Raw genomic sequence first — 22,714 nt, forward strand, 5'->3', positions numbered from 1 at the left:
ATAGCGCTTGTACATCAAAACGTTTATGCTAAAAAATGTCAAACTTTGTTATGGTATAGCCACATATTGCCTATTGACGTCATTGCCAGATTCCGAAATATAAATAGTCCCCCAACATTTTTGAAAAAACTTGACAAATAATATCAGTTTTGTGATCCGCATAAATAATGAACATAATTCAATAACAAACGTTAACTTTTCTGTTAGGAACTCCCCTCGATTAATATTTTCTTTGTCGAGATAATCCAATCCTGAGTTGTTGGGGCACGTTCTTTGAAGACTCTCTTCTGAACTTGTCTCTTCGCGTTAAATTTCCTTATAAACTGAGAACAGTAATTATCATAATTTGCTTGTGATACAAAACGAAATTTGAGTTTGCACAACCGCAAAATTTCCGGTGTGTTGGCAAAGCAGTGTCTTGTTTGTATTCTATTATACGCTGGTAATGAGGATTTCCAAAACGGGAACGAGAGTCTAGCAATTCGTATTCAGATATGTTTTCATAGTGAATGCATCTGAAATAACTCGGGCCCATTTCAAAATCGATATAGTTGAATCCACCATGTTCAAGCACCGTGTAGGGTAATATTTCGGCAGGTTTTCCACTGAGTGATTATGACATGATTTTGAAATGAAGAAATGGAAAATCAACATATACTTATAGTATATGTATATCGACATATACATATACTAAAATTCCATAAAAAATTGATGGAAACAACAATGCTAATATCGCTAACATCGCTAACATCCAGAGATCCAGCTACGACAATCGAAGTCACAGAACAATATCAATTAATTAGTTTCATCATTCCTATCGAAGAAGCACTTCAAATCATATTTGGAAGCTATCCGAAGACCAGGATCTGGAAGATAGAAAGACCTCACCTATAGAAGTAATCATGGAATTACTAGGATGCTGTGCACAGAACTGCTATTCCCAACTGAAGGCCGAATTCTTTACGCAAGATGACGGATTGCTAATGGGATCGCCACGTTTACCAGTTATAGTTAATACACACATCGGAAAAGTCTAGGGATATTTTCAAAAATGGTAATAATTTTTTTTTAGATCGCTTTAGGGAAAAAAAGTTGACGGGTGATTATTAAACGAATGTAACTTACAGCAAAATTTATTAAATGGTCAAAAATACTGAGTGCGCATATAAGCAAAACTAAAAAAAAATATGGCTCTTCTTTGGCACCCCGAAAAAAAATCATAATACAAAAAAAATTGGAATCAGTACAAAGTATGGCCTCCACGCTGGTTTATTACGGCCCTACATCTATCGTGCATCGACAAAATGAGATTGTCAATGTCTTGTTGAGGTACATTTGCCCATTCAGCGATTAAAAGCTCTCTCAATTGAAACGTTGTGTGAATGTTCCCCATATGCGGAGTAATTCTTCGTTGAAGCATGTCCCACACATGCTTGATGGGATTCAGGTCCGGTGATTGTGCTGGCCATGGCAATACATCAACTCCTTCGTTGGTGAGCCAGTCAGTCACTAGACGCGCGACATGTGGACGAGCATTATCGTGCATTAGGTGGAAGTTTTCACCAACAGCACCAGCAAACGGACGGACGATAGGTAGAAGAATGGTGTCGAGGTACTGTCGAGCTGTGAGGGAGCGATTTGGAAAAACGAGATCGGTTCTGCCGCCGATCATGATTCCGCCCCATAGCATTACTGTACCACCTTTGTATGTGTGGACTTCCTGGACGTGTCTCAAACGTTCATTATTTCCAGGTCGTCTCCACAGTCTTACTCGACGAGAATCTGGATGAAATCCAAATCTGGATTCGTCTGTAAACAAAACTGTGGCCCAATCATTTGCATCCCAGTTTTGATGTTCTTGACACCACTCTAATCTTCTACCGCGATTGCCTCTCGACAAAGGTGGACATCTAAGTGGCCTTCTGTTGTGGAGATCTGCTTCATGCAGTCGATTTCTGACAGTATCACGACCAATGGTTACCTGGTGCGTCTGCTGCAACACGTTAACCAACTCAGGTGCTGTGATTGTCGGTTGTCTTCTTGCGGTTAAGACCAAAAATCGGTCTTGAACTGCAGTTGTAGCGCGTCCTCGCCCTGGATGTTGTTCGGCTGGACTGCCAGTTTCACGGAAACGCCGCCACAATCGACTGATAACACTTTGGGAGACCCCCAAACGAACAGCTACATCATTTTGTCGCATGCCACCTTGAAGAAGCTCTACAGCTCTATTCATCTCAGCCAATGGTAAGTGATGGCGTTCCATGTTAAAGCACAATATTTCCAGTTTAATTGCTGAGCAAGAACTGCATAGAATGTACAAACTCGACACTTTCAGATTATTCATTTTAGCCGAAAACCTACAGTTTGTAAAAAACTTGATAAAAGATTAGTTAACGTTTTTGCAGGCTTTGTTCAACCCATAGAAATCTACAGGGTGGTCGAGTGTACCAATTTAATCGAAATTAAACGACCTCATGCATTTATTTTTGTGATATTTAGTATGTTATAAAAATATCCCTAGACTTTTCCGATGTGTGTATATATATGGAGTGGTTTGAAACTCTGGCAATTGAAAGAGAGCACATAAGAAGCCTCGAGTCTGGTTGAGATGCGTTGACGAGACCTTCTCAATATGGAACCATGAGAATATAGAACTAGACACCTTTCTGAAGCATCTCAACAGCGTAAAACTTTCCATCACTTCCACAATGGAGAAGGAAGTCCACAACGAATTGCCATAAATCTACCATCAAGACTTTAGTGGATCGTGCTTTCAAACTCTGTTCTACGAAAGGAAATCTTCAGAAAAAACTAGGTTTCATCATAAAAAATATATACAAAGTGATGGTGGCACAGACTTTGGCTAGAAGACATTAAGAGCCACGCAGAGAATAGAAGCCGTCACAACCAGTGCTTGTCCTTCCCTACGTCAGTTGATTGAGAAGAATTGGATCCAAGTATAACATCAGAACTTGCTTCAGATCAAGAAACACCATCAAAGAAGCCTCACAGGCGGGGACTGCGATTCCAAGATTGGCATTTACCGGATACCCTGTACTACCCAACAATTGAGTGTCAAAATATACTCACCTGATACTGGGTTCTGGCGTTCCTGCTCGCATAACTAAGATGGATCCCGAATATCAGAATGATGATTTCACCTGTTTCGGTTACGTAGTCCCACCACAGATACTTACAGGCCTGAAACCTTTCCCCATCTACCGTCTGTCCCATGTAAAGCAAACTGTAGTTCTCTTGCATGAAGTTCAGGGTTATAGAGGTGTAGGCAGCCATGTAGCCTAGTACCTGAAAAAAAAAGGAAAGATAGAGGTTAATGATGAAGATACAGTGAACAATAGATGAAAGTCGGACAAAATTCGTATGAAAAGAATTTTCAGTACTTTCTGATGAAAAAACCCTCGATGGTTCTTCTCAGAATTGTCTAATCATGTGGTGGTCCTAGGACCGTACCTTGTGGCAACCCATATTTGATTGGATGGCAATCATTTACGGTTCCATTTATGTGAACACACTGTTTTTTAATACTAGGAAGTTATGAGCAATACCCCGAGTTCCAACATTTTCGAGTACCGCCATAAGTTTAGCATGACCAACCGTGTCGTGTTGAAACTAATATTCAATTCCAACTAATGCTTTATTGATCGAATCGAAACTTCCAACAACAAGAGGAAAACCAAACTGCCATTTAAAGGAATATCTCGGAGTTTCCCACGTAATTGAATCATCTATCTGATCTAATATAAACTTCGACTGCAGCTACGGGTCCAACAATTAGAACTAGCTCCTCAACTTCTCTCCTATATAATAACCCCGTAACTTCGATAACTAGTTCCGAGACTTACCGACATGACCATGATAAGCAGGTATTTGAGGAGGTCCGTGTCTTTAACAACCCATCTGTGAGCTTTCCTTGTGCGGAATTCGATCAAGTGTCTGTAGAGTTTCAGGATGATGGCCCCGTAGCAGATGACGAAGCCAACCTCGCGAAACCAGGGCTCCAGCAGACACTGTAATACTGACGGTTCGAAAAATTTCACCACGACCTGAAAGAGAATGATTGAGCTTGAGTTTGTTAGTTTCGAATCTGTTATCGAGTTGAATAGTGTTAAAATAAAAAATTATGAGGAAAAACATCGTTTTGAGAGGGCACAAACTTGCTTGATATTGAGATATCTCATTTATTTCTTAATATTGAAAATAACAACGCAATCCAAGCGAGTCCTCTAAAATTTTGGCGCCCAATGTGGGGCTGAAAAATAATCTAATAATCATTATGCAAATTTTCACCAAGGAAATACTCCACCTCATTTGAAAACACGGATGAAGATAATCGAGGAATCATTTTTTTCAATTTTTTCCAATGAAACTAGGGATTTAAAAGGTATTTCAGTGTGACAACTGAATAGAGGAGCAATAACCATTCGTTGCAGTTTGGAATCCCATTTGCAATCTGAAATCGAATAGTTCAACCCAGTCGTGCATCAGCACAACAGCACAGCATTTGTTGCAAGCACTGACAATCCTGCTAAGATGTTCAGCGGTAGCATTTTCAAGCTACTGAGGGAGGTGAACGAGATGTTTAGAGGCTTCCTCAATTTTTTTTGACCTCTAATATCCAATTAGAATATAACTGAAAGAAGAGAAGAAAAAATGTTACTTATACAATAGACAACCTCTCTTAGGCCTTCGACTCTGATTTTATTCCGATCTGTTGTCAATAATAGAATCATATGGTGTGGGAGGAATTGCCTTAGAGCTGTTCTACTTGGGTCCAACACACAAACTATCTTCTTAAAGTTCAGTGAGATGGGTATTTATATAGGTTATGTAGCTAAAAAAGTGATTCTAATCGACATTTTAAAAGAGTCTGAGAATTTCCAATTACTCTTATGTAGGTGGAAGTTCCTCCTCAACTGTGACTGTTTTTTTAAATCTTGTATCTGACGAGTTAAAGCATAAACAACACAAAAACTCCAAGATCATCTCGCCCGATAACTGCAAAAGTTGAAGTTGTGCATTCCGTAAAGTTAAACACCCCGTCTCGAAAGTTCCCCCGAACTTCAAATTTGCTTAACAAGCGAGAAAACTTCCTCCGCGCTCTGTGCGGCGAAGAGGAATTATAAAAACAAAAAACACTCAACGATATTAAAAGTTCCTTCTTGACATCGATCGGGAGATGATTTGCCGTTCGGGGTTACTTAACAAGTTCGAAGCAATTAGTCTAAGTAGTAATTTCTCGGAGAAGGAAGTCGTGTCGCAATATCGTTACGTAATTTCCAGGAATTTAGAATTCTCGAGGTGATGAAATAGTTCATTATTCAACGAGGAGGAAATGTGACAATTCCAGAAACTTGGGAAAATTCTAAAGTTTTTCCAATTCATAAAGCGCAGGATCGTAACGTTATTAGTAACTAATAGGCCGATTTCAGTTCGCTGCAACTTTACAAAGCTCTTGAAGGTGATTATGTACAATCGCATTCACCGGTCACTATTTTTCGGGTTTGAAGGCCGTTACAGTTCTTTCTCGAAATACTCTGATTCACATATTCTTCGATCTCGTTCGGTTTGACAGTGAGTGCAGGTATCTATCCGTGTGCGTGGGTATTCGATACACTTTGTGGGTTAGTTGAACTTGATGCTGAGGTGTTGAGAGCGTTCAAGTGGTCTAGGAAAAGGTTCAGAACGTCCCTTCCACGTTTATAGATGACGATGGCGTCCTTCACGTAACGTAGTCACAAGGTGGGTTTTAGCCATTTTGTCACAATCAGTAATTTTGCTGATTTGGATCAGTTTTAAAGTGAAACCAGTAAGGGGCTTCTCTAAAGCGTTCGATTATATTAGTCATGCGATCCTCATTCACAAACTTTCTGTTGTAGGTTACAATGAAATCTATATTCATCTTTTGAAATCATATCAAAGGAAGCAGTATGTATACTGTAATGGTTTCTCTTCAAATACTTATTCTGCCACTAGTGCAGTCCCTCAAGTATCTAATCTTGTTCCATTACTTTTCATAAATGATTAATGCAACACATTATACAGCAACAGATCAATGTTTGCAGATGATTTGGAGTTGAACACCTCTGGTATCGATATATATGACTGTACTCCTACATTGCAACAGCAGCTAAACACTTCAAATGACTGGTGCCGCAAAAACCGTACCAATTTGCATATTTCCGAATGCGCGTCAACCCGGGAGTATTATCCGCCAATGTGTTGAACTTGGGGATGAGAATGGAGTTGTAGACAAGTTTGGAAGGGGTTTTCTATCCCTATTTATCGTTGCTTTCCTTTTAAATATCTGTGTACTCGTTAAGAAGCTACGGAGCTTTGAAAAACATATATTACGTACGTACAAAATGCAGAAAATAAAATGATTTCACTTCAAAACTCTTAGGAACGACAACCCCAAAAAGTGGAAACTAGGGCGAGCCAAAGATTAACGAGGCATTACCTTTCAATAAGCAATTAAACTCACTTCATACTTTAAATAAATGTATAAAATGTTGTCCTTCAAGAGGCACACAATCATAAAGATTTCCTACAAACAATTTCGATGGCATTACTTTGTATCAGGAAAAAAATTAAATGACTATGAGAGAGGTACTGGCAGAGAAAGGAATATGACCTTTGAAATTGACCAAATCGATTGACGTATGACAAGTATCGCGACTGGGTTTGAAGAAAATTTCATTAATAGAAGAGATATAAATAGAGTGGCAAATTAAATCAACTGAAACAATGTGTGATACAGATAACATGATGAAAATTATATACTTACCGTTGCATAGAGAATGAATATTCCCAGCAGAATCGTTTCCAATATAGTCCACATTCCTGAAGCAATGGCCTGAAATGTTTATTCTTGATTTACATAATGGAACGTTCACATTTTTTTCAACAGACTTCGTACAGTTAGAGACGATAAGGCAAGTGTCTTATACCGAAACATCTAATATCCGCCAGTGAGGTTGACAGTGTTCCATGTAAGTAAAATTTTAACAATTTACTATATTGTGTGTAGAGTTTATTTTGTAATCGATTGCTTTCTTTGTTTGGAAGATTCCCACATTTTTTTTATAAAGATGGAGAAGTAGAAAGTCAATCTTTAATGAAAATATACCACTCTCCTGTTGTTTTACATATTGCTTTTAAAGCTTTGTGACTTATCATAGATGAATGCTCTACTCTACTCCACAGTCAATAAAATGTCTAAAAGGTAGTTGCAGCTCCTCTGGTGTATCCAGTAAAGTGAGAGTGATTTATACATAGATAATAAAATACTTCATCGTTCAACTTTTGTTCGCTTCTTGTTATGTTAAGAATTTTGCAATACATGTTGGTAGACATGCCCCAAGTTAGCTAGCTCTTAGCGAACCATTATATTACTTCAACACCCTGAAACATTTGCCGTATAATTTTCCCTTCTCACTGTACCACACAGACTGATTAAACGTATCAACAAAAGCGTTTACTTTAGTTTTCCGCTGCTTGAAGACAACGAGCGCCAAGATGAGGGTGATTGCCATACTCGCCAGTTGTATACACAGGACGGCGGTTTTCAAGTAGACGTCTTTTCGCGCCGTGCAAATGCCGGAAGGCTCACAGAGTCGACACCCCTCGGGACAAGGCACACATCTGAAACAATGATATGAAGGGTAAATGGTGGAATTTTAATATCCGGAGTGCTGCAGAGCGGCATGACCAACTTCTGGAATGTCTCGGGAAGTTGCCAGTTGTTCCCGATTAGATATGACATTTGGAGGCGGTTGCCTGGTAGAATGTGAGGATTTTCAGATGAAATACCGGTGGTACAATGAAAATAGCTGGAGATTATCAATTGAACTCATTTTTTTGAAACTGCCAGAGGTGCATCATAGTTTTCTACAGAAAAAACATGACCAAGAAGGGTAAAAAGAGCATTGAATCCAAAGAAAGTTCGAAAGTTCGAAAGAACAGTTCGTTCGTTTAATTTTGAGGAAGTAATACCGACCCTCGACAAAATAATGGGAGCCTTGAAAGAAGAACAAAGTATGAATCCAATGATAGGCGGGAAGTTATTGTGGAGAATTTCAAAAGAATTAAATTTCCAGTTGGGAAAAACAAAACAAACTCATAAAATCGCAATTAATGGACAATAATGGAAGTATTTACTAGAGGAGACGTTACTGTGACATCAATGTGAGAATATAAAGATTTATGGACTGACCATTTTCACAAAAAAAAAATATAGACGCGTTTTGCTAACATCTTAGCCTCATCTGTAGTAATACTAAACACTGGATTATATACAAGAGTAGGGTCTTTCAACAGGGATGCCCGAACTTTGACAATTGATAAAGGCCATCTTGTTGGAGCTTCAACTGTCAAATTAGTTGTCATTTATTCACCATGGACGGATATAACCTTTAAAAACATGTGCAAACAATAAAATTGTTTTATCAAAATAGGAATTCTACCGACAGGACTATTCGCAATGTGGTGGATGAATTTGAGTCTACTGGTTGAGTAAACGATCAACCAACACCCATACGTGTATTGAAGATCTGCCGAAAACATCGCCGCAGTTTGTGAGAGTGTGCAGGAGAATCTGAGGCAGTCTATTTCGCTTACAAGAACTCGGCCTTTCGCAGACCACAACTTGGTTAATTTTGCGTCGTGACTTGGGCCAGCACCCTTAAAAAGTCCAATTGAAACAGGAACTGAAGGTAAACGACCATAGACAACGACGTGAGTTCACTGAATGGACTGTAGAGCCCATTCAGCCAGTTTGGCAACTGACAAACTTGTCGAATTTGGGATGATACCAATCCACATGAGATCCAAGAGCGTCCAATGTATCCCGAAAAGTCACTGTTGGGTGTGGATTTTGGGCTGGCAGCATCATCAGTCCATATTTCTTTGAGAACGACGTTGGCCGAGCCATCACTGTCAACGGTGAGACCTATAGGTTGATAATCACCCACTTCTTTCGTCTTGAATTGGATGATTTGGACACCAACGTGGATACCAACACATAATGGTATCAATAGGTCTTTCAAACGAAAAAACAATTTCGATGTTCCATTTGAATTTAAAGAAAGGAAACGCTTAATAAAAGACCCTCCTTTAGGAAATCGATTACAAAGTATCAAATGAGACTTCAGCTATTCGTTTCGGAAGGAACATCAAAGGTAAAGGGATCCAAGATTACCGAAGAGTCCTCTGAAGCTAAGAAGCGTTATAGCTTTGTTACTTGCACATGAATCATAATGAAGGAGGCCTATAAACCCAGACAATTGAAGAATTCCTCCTTCACATTGTTTGCCACATATTTATTCAATATATAAATTACATCAGAATTTATGTGTTTGAATGATTTTTTGTATGTCGCCAAGTTACATCCATCAAATTCTGTATTCCACGTTCGCGATTGTGGCTGTTCATTTATCATGCCGAATGGATGACAGCACGCTGCTAATGTGTTTACCGATCCCCATTCATTGTTGACCCCTATATGGTTGGACGAACACGGGAATTTTGAATTTACACCCTCGCTCACTATTGGCCGCTGCTGTCAGAAAAGCTTTGCCGAAAGCTGTTTCTAATTTCACGATTCTAATTTTGTCGATTCTTTCGAAAAGCTGAACAAACTGGCTCTAGTAACGTTTCGATAATATCGAAAAAAAAATAATAAATGAGTGTATTGAACATTTACGGGATGAAAATAATCACAGATGAGATGAGATGAGATCCGATTATTCATGGTAAAGCTCTGCCACTTCTCGGCACAGGTACCGGAAAGTGACGCAGATTAATTGATCAGAGATAATTGTGAGACAGAGATAATTTAAACATAGGAGATTAACTGTGGTTGTGTCGATAACGACCGCCCTCAAAGATGGCATGTGAATGTTGTGGTCAGAGTGGACGACAAAAGTGAGGTATAGTTAGAATAAACAATGTTACAATGGGGAATGTTCCTCCTGACGAAAATCAAGTAGTTTTCATAAAAGACCTCTAAAAAACGCATTTTAAACTAATCATTTCAACCTTTTTCTTTAAAAAAATATTTAAATACTCAAAAATCTGTTACCTGTATGACACAAACAAAGATGACATATTTCAGAGGCGTGCTGTTCTGTTTACTTATGTTCCGAGTTCCGAGACATTCCGTGACATATGACACCTAACCTATATTCCCCTATATAAATAAATAACAAAACAACTGTTGTTTATGTGGCTTGTGGAGGTGGTATTGAACTATAATTTATATTTTGCCTTAATTGTTGATTTATAAAGATGATTTTCCTTTTTTGAAGTAGACTATCTAGGTACGTTTGAATTATTTCAACTTTCAATAGGCGCTGTTGTCCATATGTGAATTAGAAACAAATCCCTTTGAAAATTAAAACCCAACATTTGAAACATCAAATTGAATACTTTTCGAAGTGAATTTGAAAAACTCATGAATTAAACTCGACTTTATTTTGTTCAAACTTGCATTTGCTGTAATAACCCAAATCGAGGAACATTCCCCATTGCATAAATATCGAAATGAAAGACAAATTGAGAGGGCTGACGACCCTTTACGACAGTAACCAGGCCGGATATTGACGGATTCGACGAGGTCTTCAATTCTATGACAACTTTCAAAAATGTGAATTGTATGCTAATGTGAAAAATACCCAGCAGGTATCTTGATGAAGAGGTGACTTTTATATTCATTGGTTTTTCCAAACAAAAAAGTATGAGAAAGTAAATGTGGTGGCAGCATTGCGTGAAGCAAAACCGTTGCGTCCACAACGAAAGTCCTGTTGATTATTAACAGGAGGAGCTTGGTCGAATGCGACCGTGTGGAAAGCAACGTCCGTTAAGGAATAGAGAGAAAGGAAGTGTGCCAATTGAATTTGTTGTTGTTATTTTTGAACTGACATCTATGAGAAAACAACTACTCTCCTGGATGATAACATGGAGGGCGTTAGATTACATCCAACAGGTGTCAGTGAAGGATCCTTCCTGCCTATGCTGTTGGCGATATAACTGTTAGAATGATATGTGGAATAGAATTAGCTTCATAAAGTTTGCAACACAAAAATTCTCGCAAAAACGCGCGCGATTCCCAAATATTTCCTGCTTCAATCCCCATTTCTACGACCCCTCGAGAAAAATCCTGCAATATTTATTCCGGCGTTGCAGGACCGGATCCGGTTCGGAGCGCGTATAATCCATTATTCATAAGATTACACCCTGATTTGTCTGAATTCACAAAGGCCATTCGCAGGAACTCGTTGGCAATATCCCTGTTTCAATAAGGCCCCATATTTCGTTATTGATCCTTCGTCGATTCTATTATATCGGTTGGCTTTTTTACTATCGAATAATAACGTTATTCATGGAAATGGAAACGAGGGTGAATGTATCCATCCAGAAATATTGCTCGATGATGGGAGAATAAACTCAGTCGAAGCTACTGTTTACTTTTCGTTGAATGCCAATGGGAATTGGAGTCTGAATGAACTGTAGATTCTGATCGGGGTATACAGTTTGACATATACAGGGTGTTCCTTAAACACATGCTAATATTTAAGGAGATAATTCTTAGACCCATTTTGAGAAAAAAACGTCCTATGGACGTATGTCCTAAACGCCTTAACTTTTGAGATACAGGGTGGCAAAGTTTTCAAAAATAATTAGTTTTTTAATAATAACTGAGATAATTTTGTAGACATTTCTGGCATATTTGATACATATGTTCCATGCCTCAAGGCGCATTTTCTGATGTACAATTTTCTTAATTTTCTCTGCCAGTGGCGTACGTACGAGTTTTGACATGTATATTTTTGGCGAGAAAAATACTACGCCACTGCTTTATCTTGAATTAAAAATTATTTTTAAAATCTCCATACATTTTTGAGCACATTTGATTTGCTGGATTTTCTTTGTCCGACGCATGGTTTTCGCTCAAAAAATTAAAAATCGCTTTACTTAAGGATAAGTTCCTTAAAAATCTGATGCGGTATCGTGCATCGACTGAAAGCAACAGATTTGTTGCAAAATAATTGAGGATCTAAAAGGTATTTGTTTGTTGTCAGATGCACTGTTCTCAATTAAAATTACGTCATAACGCAGCACCGCTTAATAATTTTTGAAAACATAAATTTAGTTATCCTGGAATAAATGACGTGTAGCAGAATTTATTTACTGCACCTCTTGGAAAAATGGAGTTTGTCGATATGTAATTTATTTTGAAGATTAAAAGCAGAAAAAACAGCGTAACCACCATACCTATACAAAACGAATTCTCTGTATTTTGAAAAGAAAGCATTGGCGTAGTATTTTTTCCCCAAAAATATTCAATGCGAAACCCGTAGGGATGCCACTGTTTGAAAAAATACAAATTTGTGTACATCAGAAAATGCACCTTGAGGCATGGAACATATGTACCAAATATGCCAAAGATGTCTACAAAATTACCTCAGTTATTATTAAAAAACTGATTCTTTTTGAAAACTGCCACCCTGTATCTCAAAAGTTAAGGCGTTTAGGACATACGTCCATAGGAAGTTTTTTCTTAAAATGGGTCTAAGAATTACCCCCTTGAATATTAGCATGTGTTTAAGGAACACCCTGTATTGCATTATTCCTCTTTCGTTTTCTTGGTACCGAAAGAGATACAAATATGTTAACGCCCCATGTTAATTTTGAAGTTTTATTATTCATTTGAAAAACGAACTAAATTTAGGTATAAGTATTCTCATACAACAACATTGAATGTTTGAAGTGAATACTAAATTTTTTCACTTATGTACGCCCATGGAACAGCTACTTGAAAATGATTTATTACTTCGCTGCTCGAGAAAATAGACTATAATGAAATGTACGACTCACCGAGGCAGATCGATTACCTCCTCCTTCCTGACGACTTCTCCATAGAGACCAGGCGAAGACAAATTCGAGCCGAGACCAGGATAAAATCCCTTCCGACAGATACACAGATACCTTCCCCTCGCCTCGTCCCCTGGTCCATCGCGGACACACTGTAAAAGAAAAGAGAAATGAGTTGTGATCTGTTTGACGTCGCGTTCGTTGACGTGGGGGTTCGCTAATGGGACAGATCGAGTTTGAAATTAGATTTTCAGGAGTTTCCTACTAGAATTTTGTTTCGGAGTCGGGCGCCCGTGAAATTTTCGGAATGAGATTTCGTCTATTTCGTTATGAAACACGCCGGGGTGGTGGCTTACAACGGGATGTCGTGATCAGTGACGGCTCGTGCATTGGAGAACAGGGGAGGCTTAAGTCATATGAACTATATACACACAGAAAAGCCCGCCGGAGGCGCGAAAATATTTATGTTGTTGCACGCTTTGCTTAATACTAAAATTGGGGCATGGGCATGACAATGCATAAAAAGTGTATGAGGAGCTATGGACTTTATTTTAGTTTGTAAACCATTCAAATGGCCGGCCATGACCGCAGCCACATCATAGGTTTGCGCAAATAACTTTTGCCGAAAATTATAGGTGTCACACGTACGAAATTAAAAAATTAAACAAAACGTCATCTGTGCGTCTAGATGAAACATCATGAAAACCCATTAAAGGTTCTACCACATTACCATCTTTGACATATCTAAAAACGATTGAAAGTTGTGATGTACAGGTAATATCGGTAGTTTCATCAATTTGTCATGCAAAAAAAGTGACACTTTCAATCTTCTTGCTTAAATTTTCCTTAATAATGTATGCCACACTGTCTACAATAAGCTCATTTTGGATGGTTTTTGAGGTGCCCAAAAAAACTGTACCGTTTAAAAAAGTGCCAAATTGTGAAATTTGCCCCATAACACGAGGTACATTTTTTAAATCGGAGTATTTTATTTTAGACCACGTTTGGTATTCGGTTTGTACGGAAAATAAAACACAGGGCCAACAAAAAAGTTTTTCTCGTTTAATGGAGCCGGTTAACCAATCGCATTTATCGTACCAACTAATATTAAATCCACTAAATCCATTAAATCAGATAATTATTGATTATCCGTCGATTTAATTGAAATCAAATTTCATTGAGGCCTTCCCAGAGTTTTAATAATGTAAAATTTATTATCATAAGATATAGACTTAAAATTATTTGTCAGCAACCAATCGACTTTATCGTCAGATTTTTTAATTTCGTCCAACTTATCCATAATAAATAAAAAAAAAACTTAAAAAAACACATTAAAAATATTACCAAAAACACTGCAATAATATAATACTGCCTTTTTTATATACAAATAACAAATATTATCAAGAAACACTAAAACGATTTACCGGAATATTTTTTAGTCCCGGTCCGTCACAGTATCCCGTCCGAATAATTGAATAAAAAACAAAGGCATTCGTACACTAACGGAGACCAACTGGAGGCAAGCCTCCTCTAACGCTATAATTTCTGCAGCTGAAATTACAAATCGGGACGTACGTCGCTGGTTGGATCTATCTCGTGGAGCCTGTGTTTTTTAAAGCGGTCGGAGGCTTGGCTCCCTTGCAACGTATGGCATTTATTATTTCGGGTTGATACTTTATTCGTTATTCGTTCATCGGCGGTGCGTTTGAGTTTTATTGATGCAGGATACAGTGCGGTATGTACTACGTAGTGATTGATATTTATATTAAAAATTAATGGTAAAGTAATGATACCCAAGCATTTTTAGAAAAAAATAATCATAATTATTTGTCAATATCTTTCAATTTATTGCGATGAATAGCCTCAAATTTTATGGGGAGGCTAAGCCTCCCTTGCCTCCTCTGACGAGCCGCCGCTGGTCGTGATGGAGTTTCTAGTAATAGTGGTCGTCGGGGCGTGAGAAGGATAATCCGTTGCGCTAAGAATTTCACCCGTCTAAAAAATTAACCATTAGGAATATCCTTGTTGGATTTCCCATTTTCAACGATGGATGTAGATGAGAATTTTGTACAAATTCTCTATGTCTCTAAGTCGTCCCGTCATCACGTTTGAGCATCAAAACGATGAGCAGCTACAGTCCGTCGCTAGTAGATGGGATACAAGAGTTTTGGAGCGTATTTCCTAGGGGACGTACTTACGGTAGTGAGTGGGAAAGAGACGTGTGCGACGTGATCGACGCATAGAAGGATGGAATGAGCATCGAGTAGATTCAGTAGATAAGGGCGCAGTGGAATTACAAAAATTACGGTATTATATTAATAATGAACAAAAAATCGGATTAAAGAAAAAAACATGGCCAAGGGCGTTAAAGAAAAAAACATGTCTGCCAACGTAATAGAAAAAAACATGGCTGTCATACAGGGTGTCTCATCTTTTAGGAAAAAAACATGTACGGGGTGTCTCAAATACGTCAGTGTGGAAAATAATAGTATAATAATAATAATGAATGTAAAATCGTTTTAAAGAAAAAAACATGGCCACGGGCGTTAAAGAAAACAAAATGGTTGTCAACGATGAGACGCCCTGTATGGCTGCGATGTTTTTTTCTATTACGTTGGCAGACATGTTTTTTTCTTTAACGCCCGGGGCCATGTTTTTTCTTCCATCCGATTTTTCATTCATTATTATTATTATTATATCATTATTTTCCACGCTGACGTATTTGAAACACCCCGTACATGTTTTTTTATTGAACGAAGAGACACCCTGTATGACAGCCATGTTTTTTTCTTTAACGCCCACTCCTCCATTTCATTTCCAAATTGCTAACACTTCATTGATACCACATGTGAATTACAAAACAGTCGATATCTACCAATCATACGCTTATACTAGAATACACGAAAATCATAATAATCAAGTAATTCATCTCAACAACAATTACTTCAAATCATGAAGAAATCATTCATAATACTTATGAAGTTTGCAGAATTGACAGTGTTGTTCCTTTGTGTGAAGGCAGTTTACATTTCCACTACGAATAGTTGACTTTCCAGAGTGGAAATTGAACTACAAGTATTTGTTACAGAACACCTAAATGTTCTGTGGTTTCCATGCATAAATTGCTCCACTGAAAATCAATAGTTCAGGCTGAATGTTGAATATCTGTTGGAATATGATTTGTTATGAACCAAAAGATGAAAGTTGAAGTTATGTATTAAAGATGTCTTACTTTTTAACGTGCGATTTCCAGCATGTACATAAGTATTTCACAGAGTGCATCTATTAGTGAAAGATCTTTCAAAAATCCGATTGTTTTTGATGTCAACAATAATAACGTATCCTTACATCGAACAGAGAACGAGCATTTCCCCATTTCAATCTTAACCATTGTGGAAGTTCTGGGCTACCATTGAAAACGGCCGTTTGTGTGTAAACACGAATGTAATATACCGGTTCGGGAAGACAAATATTGGACGAGATAGAAAGTTTTTTAAGGCTCAGCCCGAGGCTAACTGGAAATGGGGAAAACGTTCAGCTGGGGAATATTAGTTTTGATAGTCCCTGCTTTGCTTTGATACATATCTGAGGTTTGGTATTAGGTCCCTTGAGATTAATTGCGTTTCAAGTTTCAATAATAGTAATAACGATTTATTTTCCCAAGAAACATACACGTTAAAGTAGCAAAAACAATAATTCGAAATCATAACATATGAACAGAGCACTTAATGAAGTGGCCAGTTGTACCAACCTAGCTATGAAAATAATTTAGACAATGCCTTCACGCACACTGTTGTATAAAATACATTGTAGAATAGTTATTTGTGCCAGTTCGACTGAGGAAGCTACTGTGTAGCGAAATGCGTCTCTAGTAAACTCATAAATGTAAAAATTGTTCCATTGTCATGTACGGTGTTACTAATTTCGATCAAATAACGGGTCAAAATACTCATAATTGAGCCACCGTACTCACCTCCATCGTCTCCTCATGACATATGTGGCTCCCATTGAAGATTTCCCCCAACTCCTTGTCGCACTGGTTCAAATCGATTTTCAAAAACAACCCAACAGTGGAAGAAGGAGATTTTGAAACGTAGACGTAAACCCAACTGTGAAGAAAGTCGCAGTCCTTGAGGGCTCTCCCCCATCCGCTTTTATCCATCTCCAAGGATGTCCAAAACTTCTCCGTTTCTGCGGTTCTGTTGGGGAATATTTTTAGTCTTTTTGACACGTTAAGGGCGAGGGCGTGTTGGAATTTTGAGGTTAGAATCACGCCTAGAATTTCGTTATGTTGCAAGAGGGTCTGTCTGGAGATTTCGGAAAAATTGCCGTGGTGTTGGTTGATGTTTTGTTGGATACTTTGGGCTATTTGCGCGGGGATGAGGTTCAGTCTGGTTGGAACGGTTGGGTTAGAAAGAAATCTGCTCTTGCAGTGGTCATCTTGAGGGTTTTCTGCATTTGTAGAGATGAGTAGAACTAGGATGAAGAGGTTTTCTTTCATTCCGCCATTATTTCCATTTTAACGCCGGACATGTTGAAAGTAACCTGCGAAAAAGTGGACAAAAATTAGTAGAAAGTTGGGAAAATTCCTCTAAGTCAGTGTTTCGAGCAAAAATTCTGCATAACTATATATTTATCACCTCTCTAGTAGGGGAGTATCTGATTGAAAACCGAATTCTAAAATATTCGAAAGAATAGTAATTATTACTCCAATAAAAAGAAAATGGGAAAAACCAATGTCCTGGATTTCTTGTTTTTCAATAAGTCGTTGATACATTAAAAGGAGAGTCGGAGAAAATATGGATATATGGGGAACACCAGCGTTGATGGCAAATGTATTCGAGAGATATCCATTGAACCTAAAGGATCAGGCCCCAATTCGTAATAGAATCGACCTGACTAATTGAATGGAATGAATATATATCTATAGCGAAAACAGTGATGCTTGCCCAAAACTTCGTACGGTTATAGTATATATTCAGTTGAACATCAAATACATTGAAGTCAACAATATGTTTCATTTTTCAGGTACTATCATTCGATTTCTACAGCTCCATAAAACCAACTGATTCCTTATTGTTTCAATCCCAGGAAGGCATTATTGCTCATAATACTTCAATCTGAGGAGTAATTCAAGAGTTTATCGGATTACCATTCTCCTAAAGCTATTATTCTAAAAGTAATTCAATAAATCAGTGACTTGCGTTTCCAACGCACAATGTCCTGTAATTAATGGCCCAGCTTTAGTGTTCTGTCGCAGAATCCACGCGCCATTTATATAATCAGCGTTTGCAAAGATGACCCGAAAGTAACAGATGATTAATTTCCCTCCCATGCTTTCGGGGAATGTTTTGTTAGGAAACCAATTTATATCCCTGATGTCTGTGTATTCTACGCAGAATGGAAGATTTTTGTTGCCTGACAGCGTTAACTGGGTCCGGATTGAATGTCATCACACTGAAACTGGAAACGCTGTGTTCATCTCTCGTCCCCAGGTCCTGTATTTGGCGTGAGGGGATTGACGGAGAACCGTCTGCATGGCATCTAGCATTGTGGGGCATTTGTTGTATTTAGTTGATATTATATATAAACTTATAGAAATTATAAACTAAAGTTCCCTGTCTGGCTGTCTGAACGGATTTTCATACGTATTTCAAGGTCTGGAGGCCTCGGTGGCCCGGCCAATTCAACGATTTGGTAAATAATTTTCAAATAATTGCGGATCATTACACTGAAATGTGTTGGTGAATATATAGCCAAGTGCTGACCGTGAAGTGACCGTCAGTCATGCGTCAGCTGACTATTCTACAGCCTCTCAGCGTAGGCGGATGTTTTTACTATTTCGTTTATCGCAAATACTATTTACAGGTGCTACTGCTGAAGCAGATTTTTCTTTTTATATATACTTGAATTTGCCACTTTTACTAGAGTCCAACACCAAATGACTTATAAAAATTGTTGTGATCATTTTTCATAGCGTCACACCGGAATTTGTATTGAACTACTAAGTTATTTTTTTCATCAATGAGTGATTAAGATGATGGTCATATGATAGATGCTCCAGGGACATATAAAAGACTCAGTCGAGAAAAACGAATCTACATGCCACGTCTATATGCCAAAAATCCATAAAGATAATATACCACTAAGACCTAAGACATTTATTAAGGTGTCGGGACTCTTCATCGAAAAGAGTAGGGATATGAAGTTAGATCTTCCATTTCCTCAAAAATATCAAAGACAGGTCCCGTATTAATGGCACTGTTAAAAACTAATTTTTATTGAAAAATATAAATTTTTAGTAACTGTCACTGCTTACTAAATGTGACGAAAATATACTGCCCGGATAGCCCTGGTTGCTGAGGCCAGCGAACTAAAAAGAAGATCACTTTCCTTAGAACTTCAACACCTCGTCACAGCATAGGTAACAATCTTGGCGGGAGAACTTCGCGCATATCTATCGCGTTGATTAGTCCGCCATTTTGGGAAGTGACAGACTTTCTCATTCTGCTTTTGACTTTGCTCTTGTTAGGACGTATATGTTACATGTGTTCTGGGCGTATCGTGAATTTTATGTTTTTCATGTTTCCGAAGGACCAAGAGAGGGAAGAACATTCTCCACTTAATATCTGTTTTCATAGAGCCTACCTATTATTTTTGTAAACAGCAACATTGCTATTGTAGAAATACTTATTGTTTTCACTTCACTTCATTGTCTTAATTCCTGTAGGATATAATCTCTCAAATAATGCTTTTCACAGAAGGTGCTGTGAGAGAAATATATTTTTCATTAGACGAAGTAAATCAAATCTTACTTTTTCAAATGAGTTATCCGCCTCTCAATTATACCCAGAAAATTATTTTAATGTACTTTCCATCAAAAATCTAATTTGTTGGTAAGTTCAGTGTATGAACTATTCACTTGGTGTGGTATCTGTGACAGTTACAGTATTCGAAATTATCGAATTATCGAATTTATTCTATTTGGGTTTTACACTCTGTATATGTGTAATGCCATTGAAAATCAATTTGTGCACTCATTTTCTTTCGTGACAGTTAGTGTTTTGTATGTATTTTCTGAAGTCATTTTTTAAAATTCTTTAGTTGCATATCACTATGCCTGAAATTAGAATGTCTGCACAAGAATTATTATATCAATTGAATTTGGGTTCATTCCGTAAGGTATATCAAAATTATATGAGCATTTTGGATATAAAAAAATTTGAGTGAGAACCTGTCCAAAACTATTTCGCGAGTCCTGCCCTTTTATCATCTATTCCCAAAATGGCGTCTAGATACTTTTCCACATCAAAGGCGGCATGGCCAAGTGTCCATGCTGGTTGTTACCTATGCTGTGACCTCGTATCTCGTATTGTCGTAACGGGACATTTTTGTACCATAGTTTATATAGCAAATTATCATTATTTATTCATGTAAATTGACCTCTTTGAAGATTCTCATATCATTAAGGATCACCCTGTATAACTTTGGCAAAAATATACATCCAGTTACGGATCCAATAGGCAACAGTCAGGGCTCCAGGTGGCTTCCAACATCTTCCGAAAGCTTGCCCGTAAATTGCCGACGTATCATTAAACTGACTGATCACGAGTAGGAGATTAATATGCAGCAACCCCAACCTATATCCTGGAGAGGAAACGATCTCGATGTTCACCGAACCCCGACATCCCGTTATCGGTCCTCTTTCGACAGCCCTCGCCCGCATCCATTATGGAAACTTGATTGCCGGCCGGCCTATGTCTCCTGTCATATTCCCCGCTTGCGATTATTCATTATTGACAGTGACCTACTATTCAATTGGAAATGGGGTTGAATGATGGTATGGCGCGAATAGTTGTGATTTTATGATTCGGGTCGGGATTTTATAGTACGGAGCCCGAGAAAAGTTTAGAGACAGTGTCATAGCGAAGAAACGAAAGCGTCTCAAGACAGCTTCCTCGTGGCATGATCACATTATTACACTTCACAATAGCACATTAGTGCTTACGTCGAGTACGATTCACAACACAACATAAAATATTTTTTGAATGTTTCCTACACTAAATTAGTCAATTTCTACTAATTTTGGGGTGATAAAAACGAAAATAACAATGAAAAATTTTCATTAGCTCTGGTTTTTGAGATACACAGTACTTAATCTTAAAGAGTAGTTATACTATACGTGAAAAGTGAAAGTACATAAAACAATATTGTTATGTTTCTTTTAGAATATTTTAAGTACAAAATTAATAAAAAAAACATTATTTTTAGTGTTTTGACAAATAAAAGAAGTTTGTACCACCAAATTTCAATTAAGTCCATCCGATTCATTGTAAGATCGCTGTCGTTTAACTTGTCTTTTATAAAACACTTCTGGAGCATCCCTACACACAGACCAGCAGTAGTCTGCAAGCATTGCTTCATTCCAACGGCCCTGATATCTCTGTTCCATTAAGGCAATGTCTTGATGGAATCTTTCTCCATGTTCGTCACTCACAGCTCCACAGTTTTGTGGAAAGAAATTAAGATGAGAGTGAAGAAAATGAATTTTTAAGGACATGTTGCATCCAAGTTGGTAGTAAGCTTGAAGAAACTCTTTAACCAATGCTGTGAAGTTATCATCTCTTTTGTTACCTAAAAACCCATGTACAACCCCCTTAAAGGCTTCCCAGGCTCTTTTTTCATTTCCTGTTAAAATCATGTCAAAAGCAGGATCATTTACGATTTCACGGATTTGAGGCCCAATAAAGATGCCTTCCTTGACTTTAGCATCACTCAACCTGGGAAACTTTGCTCTCAAGTACTTAAAAGCTTGTCCTTCCTGGTCCATGGCCTTCACAAAGTTTTTCATTAGTCCCAACTTAATATGTAATGGGGGAAGGAGAACATGCTTAGGATCTACAAGAGGCTCGTAAACTACATTTTTCTCATTAGGGTTTAGGTCTCGTGTAGGCCAGTTCATTTTTTTATAGTGAGATTTTCTATCCCGACTGTCCCACAGACACAAAAAACAACAGTACTTGGTGAACCCTAATTGCATTCCTAAGAGTATAGCAATGACTTTCAGATCACCACAGATGTGCCACTTGTGTTGTTCATATTTGATTGATTGGAGAAGTGTTTTCATATTTATATACGTTTCCTTCATGTGAACTGCATGACCTATAGGAATAGAGGGTAGCTGATTTCCATTATGCAGAAGTACAGCTTTTAAGCTTAGTTTTGAAGAGTCTATAAACAGTCTCCATTCAGATGGAGACTGTTTATAGACAAATTCAAGCAGTCCATCAAACCATTAACATCAGAACAAACTACGAGGTTTTCTTTTTTCTCAAAAAAAGGAAGCAAATCTTTTTGACGCTGTCTGTACTGAGATATTTTCACATCATGTTATAGAAGATTCCACTGTTGTAGTCTTGACCCTAACAGCTCAGCCTTTTCCTTAGACAAGCGAAGATCTCTCACTCAACTCTGCTTGACTAATTCTGTGCGGATCACTAGACCTATCGCTTACCTCAAAATCAGGGTCATAGGATGTAGAAGGATGGGTTGCTCCTTCTAAACAGTCTTCATCACCTTCCTCTAAAATTTCATAGTTTTGGGGTGGAGAAGGGACTGGCAAATTGTCTGAGTGTGGTACAGGCCGAAGAGCAGATGGGAGATTAGGGTATTTAACCGTTCCTCTTTTCTTCATAGATAAACCTTGCTTAATGGGAGGAGTTAAGCAGAAATAACAGTCGTCTGTATGATTGGTAGGCTCACGCCAAACCATAGGTACTGCAAAAGCCATTGCCCGGTTTTTATTTTTCAGCCACTCTCGCAA

The 22,714-nt window shown here is 38.0% G+C and overlaps 1 protein-coding gene across 3 annotated transcripts in view; it reads right to left on the bottom strand.

The window, feature by feature from the left end:
- The window catches only part of smog (G-protein coupled receptor 158 smog), a 52,997-nt gene that overhangs the window by 24,475 nt on the left and 5,808 nt on the right, over positions 1–22,714 (bottom strand). For all 3 annotated transcript variants that reach the window (XM_074173365.1, XM_074173363.1, XM_074173364.1), the window contains exons 2-7: positions 16,865–17,436; positions 12,895–13,043; positions 7,500–7,662; positions 6,806–6,874; positions 3,864–4,064; positions 3,091–3,306 (exon numbers count right to left, since the gene is read on the bottom strand). In XM_074173365.1, coding sequence (XP_074029466.1) covers positions 3,091–3,306; positions 3,864–4,064; positions 6,806–6,874; positions 7,500–7,662; positions 12,895–13,043; positions 16,865–17,392 — 1,326 coding nt within the window. In that variant the 5' untranslated portion in view covers positions 17,393–17,436. The remainder of the gene's footprint in view (positions 1–3,090; positions 3,307–3,863; positions 4,065–6,805; positions 6,875–7,499; positions 7,663–12,894; positions 13,044–16,864; positions 17,437–22,714) is intronic.

Source organism: Leptinotarsa decemlineata, unplaced genomic scaffold (assembly GCF_025532065.1).
Source record: "Leptinotarsa decemlineata unplaced genomic scaffold, Ldec_3_MD MMD2_tig00000232_RagTag_RagTag, whole genome shotgun sequence".
In the NCBI taxonomy this organism is placed as follows: Eukaryota; Metazoa; Arthropoda; class Insecta; order Coleoptera; family Chrysomelidae; genus Leptinotarsa; species Leptinotarsa decemlineata.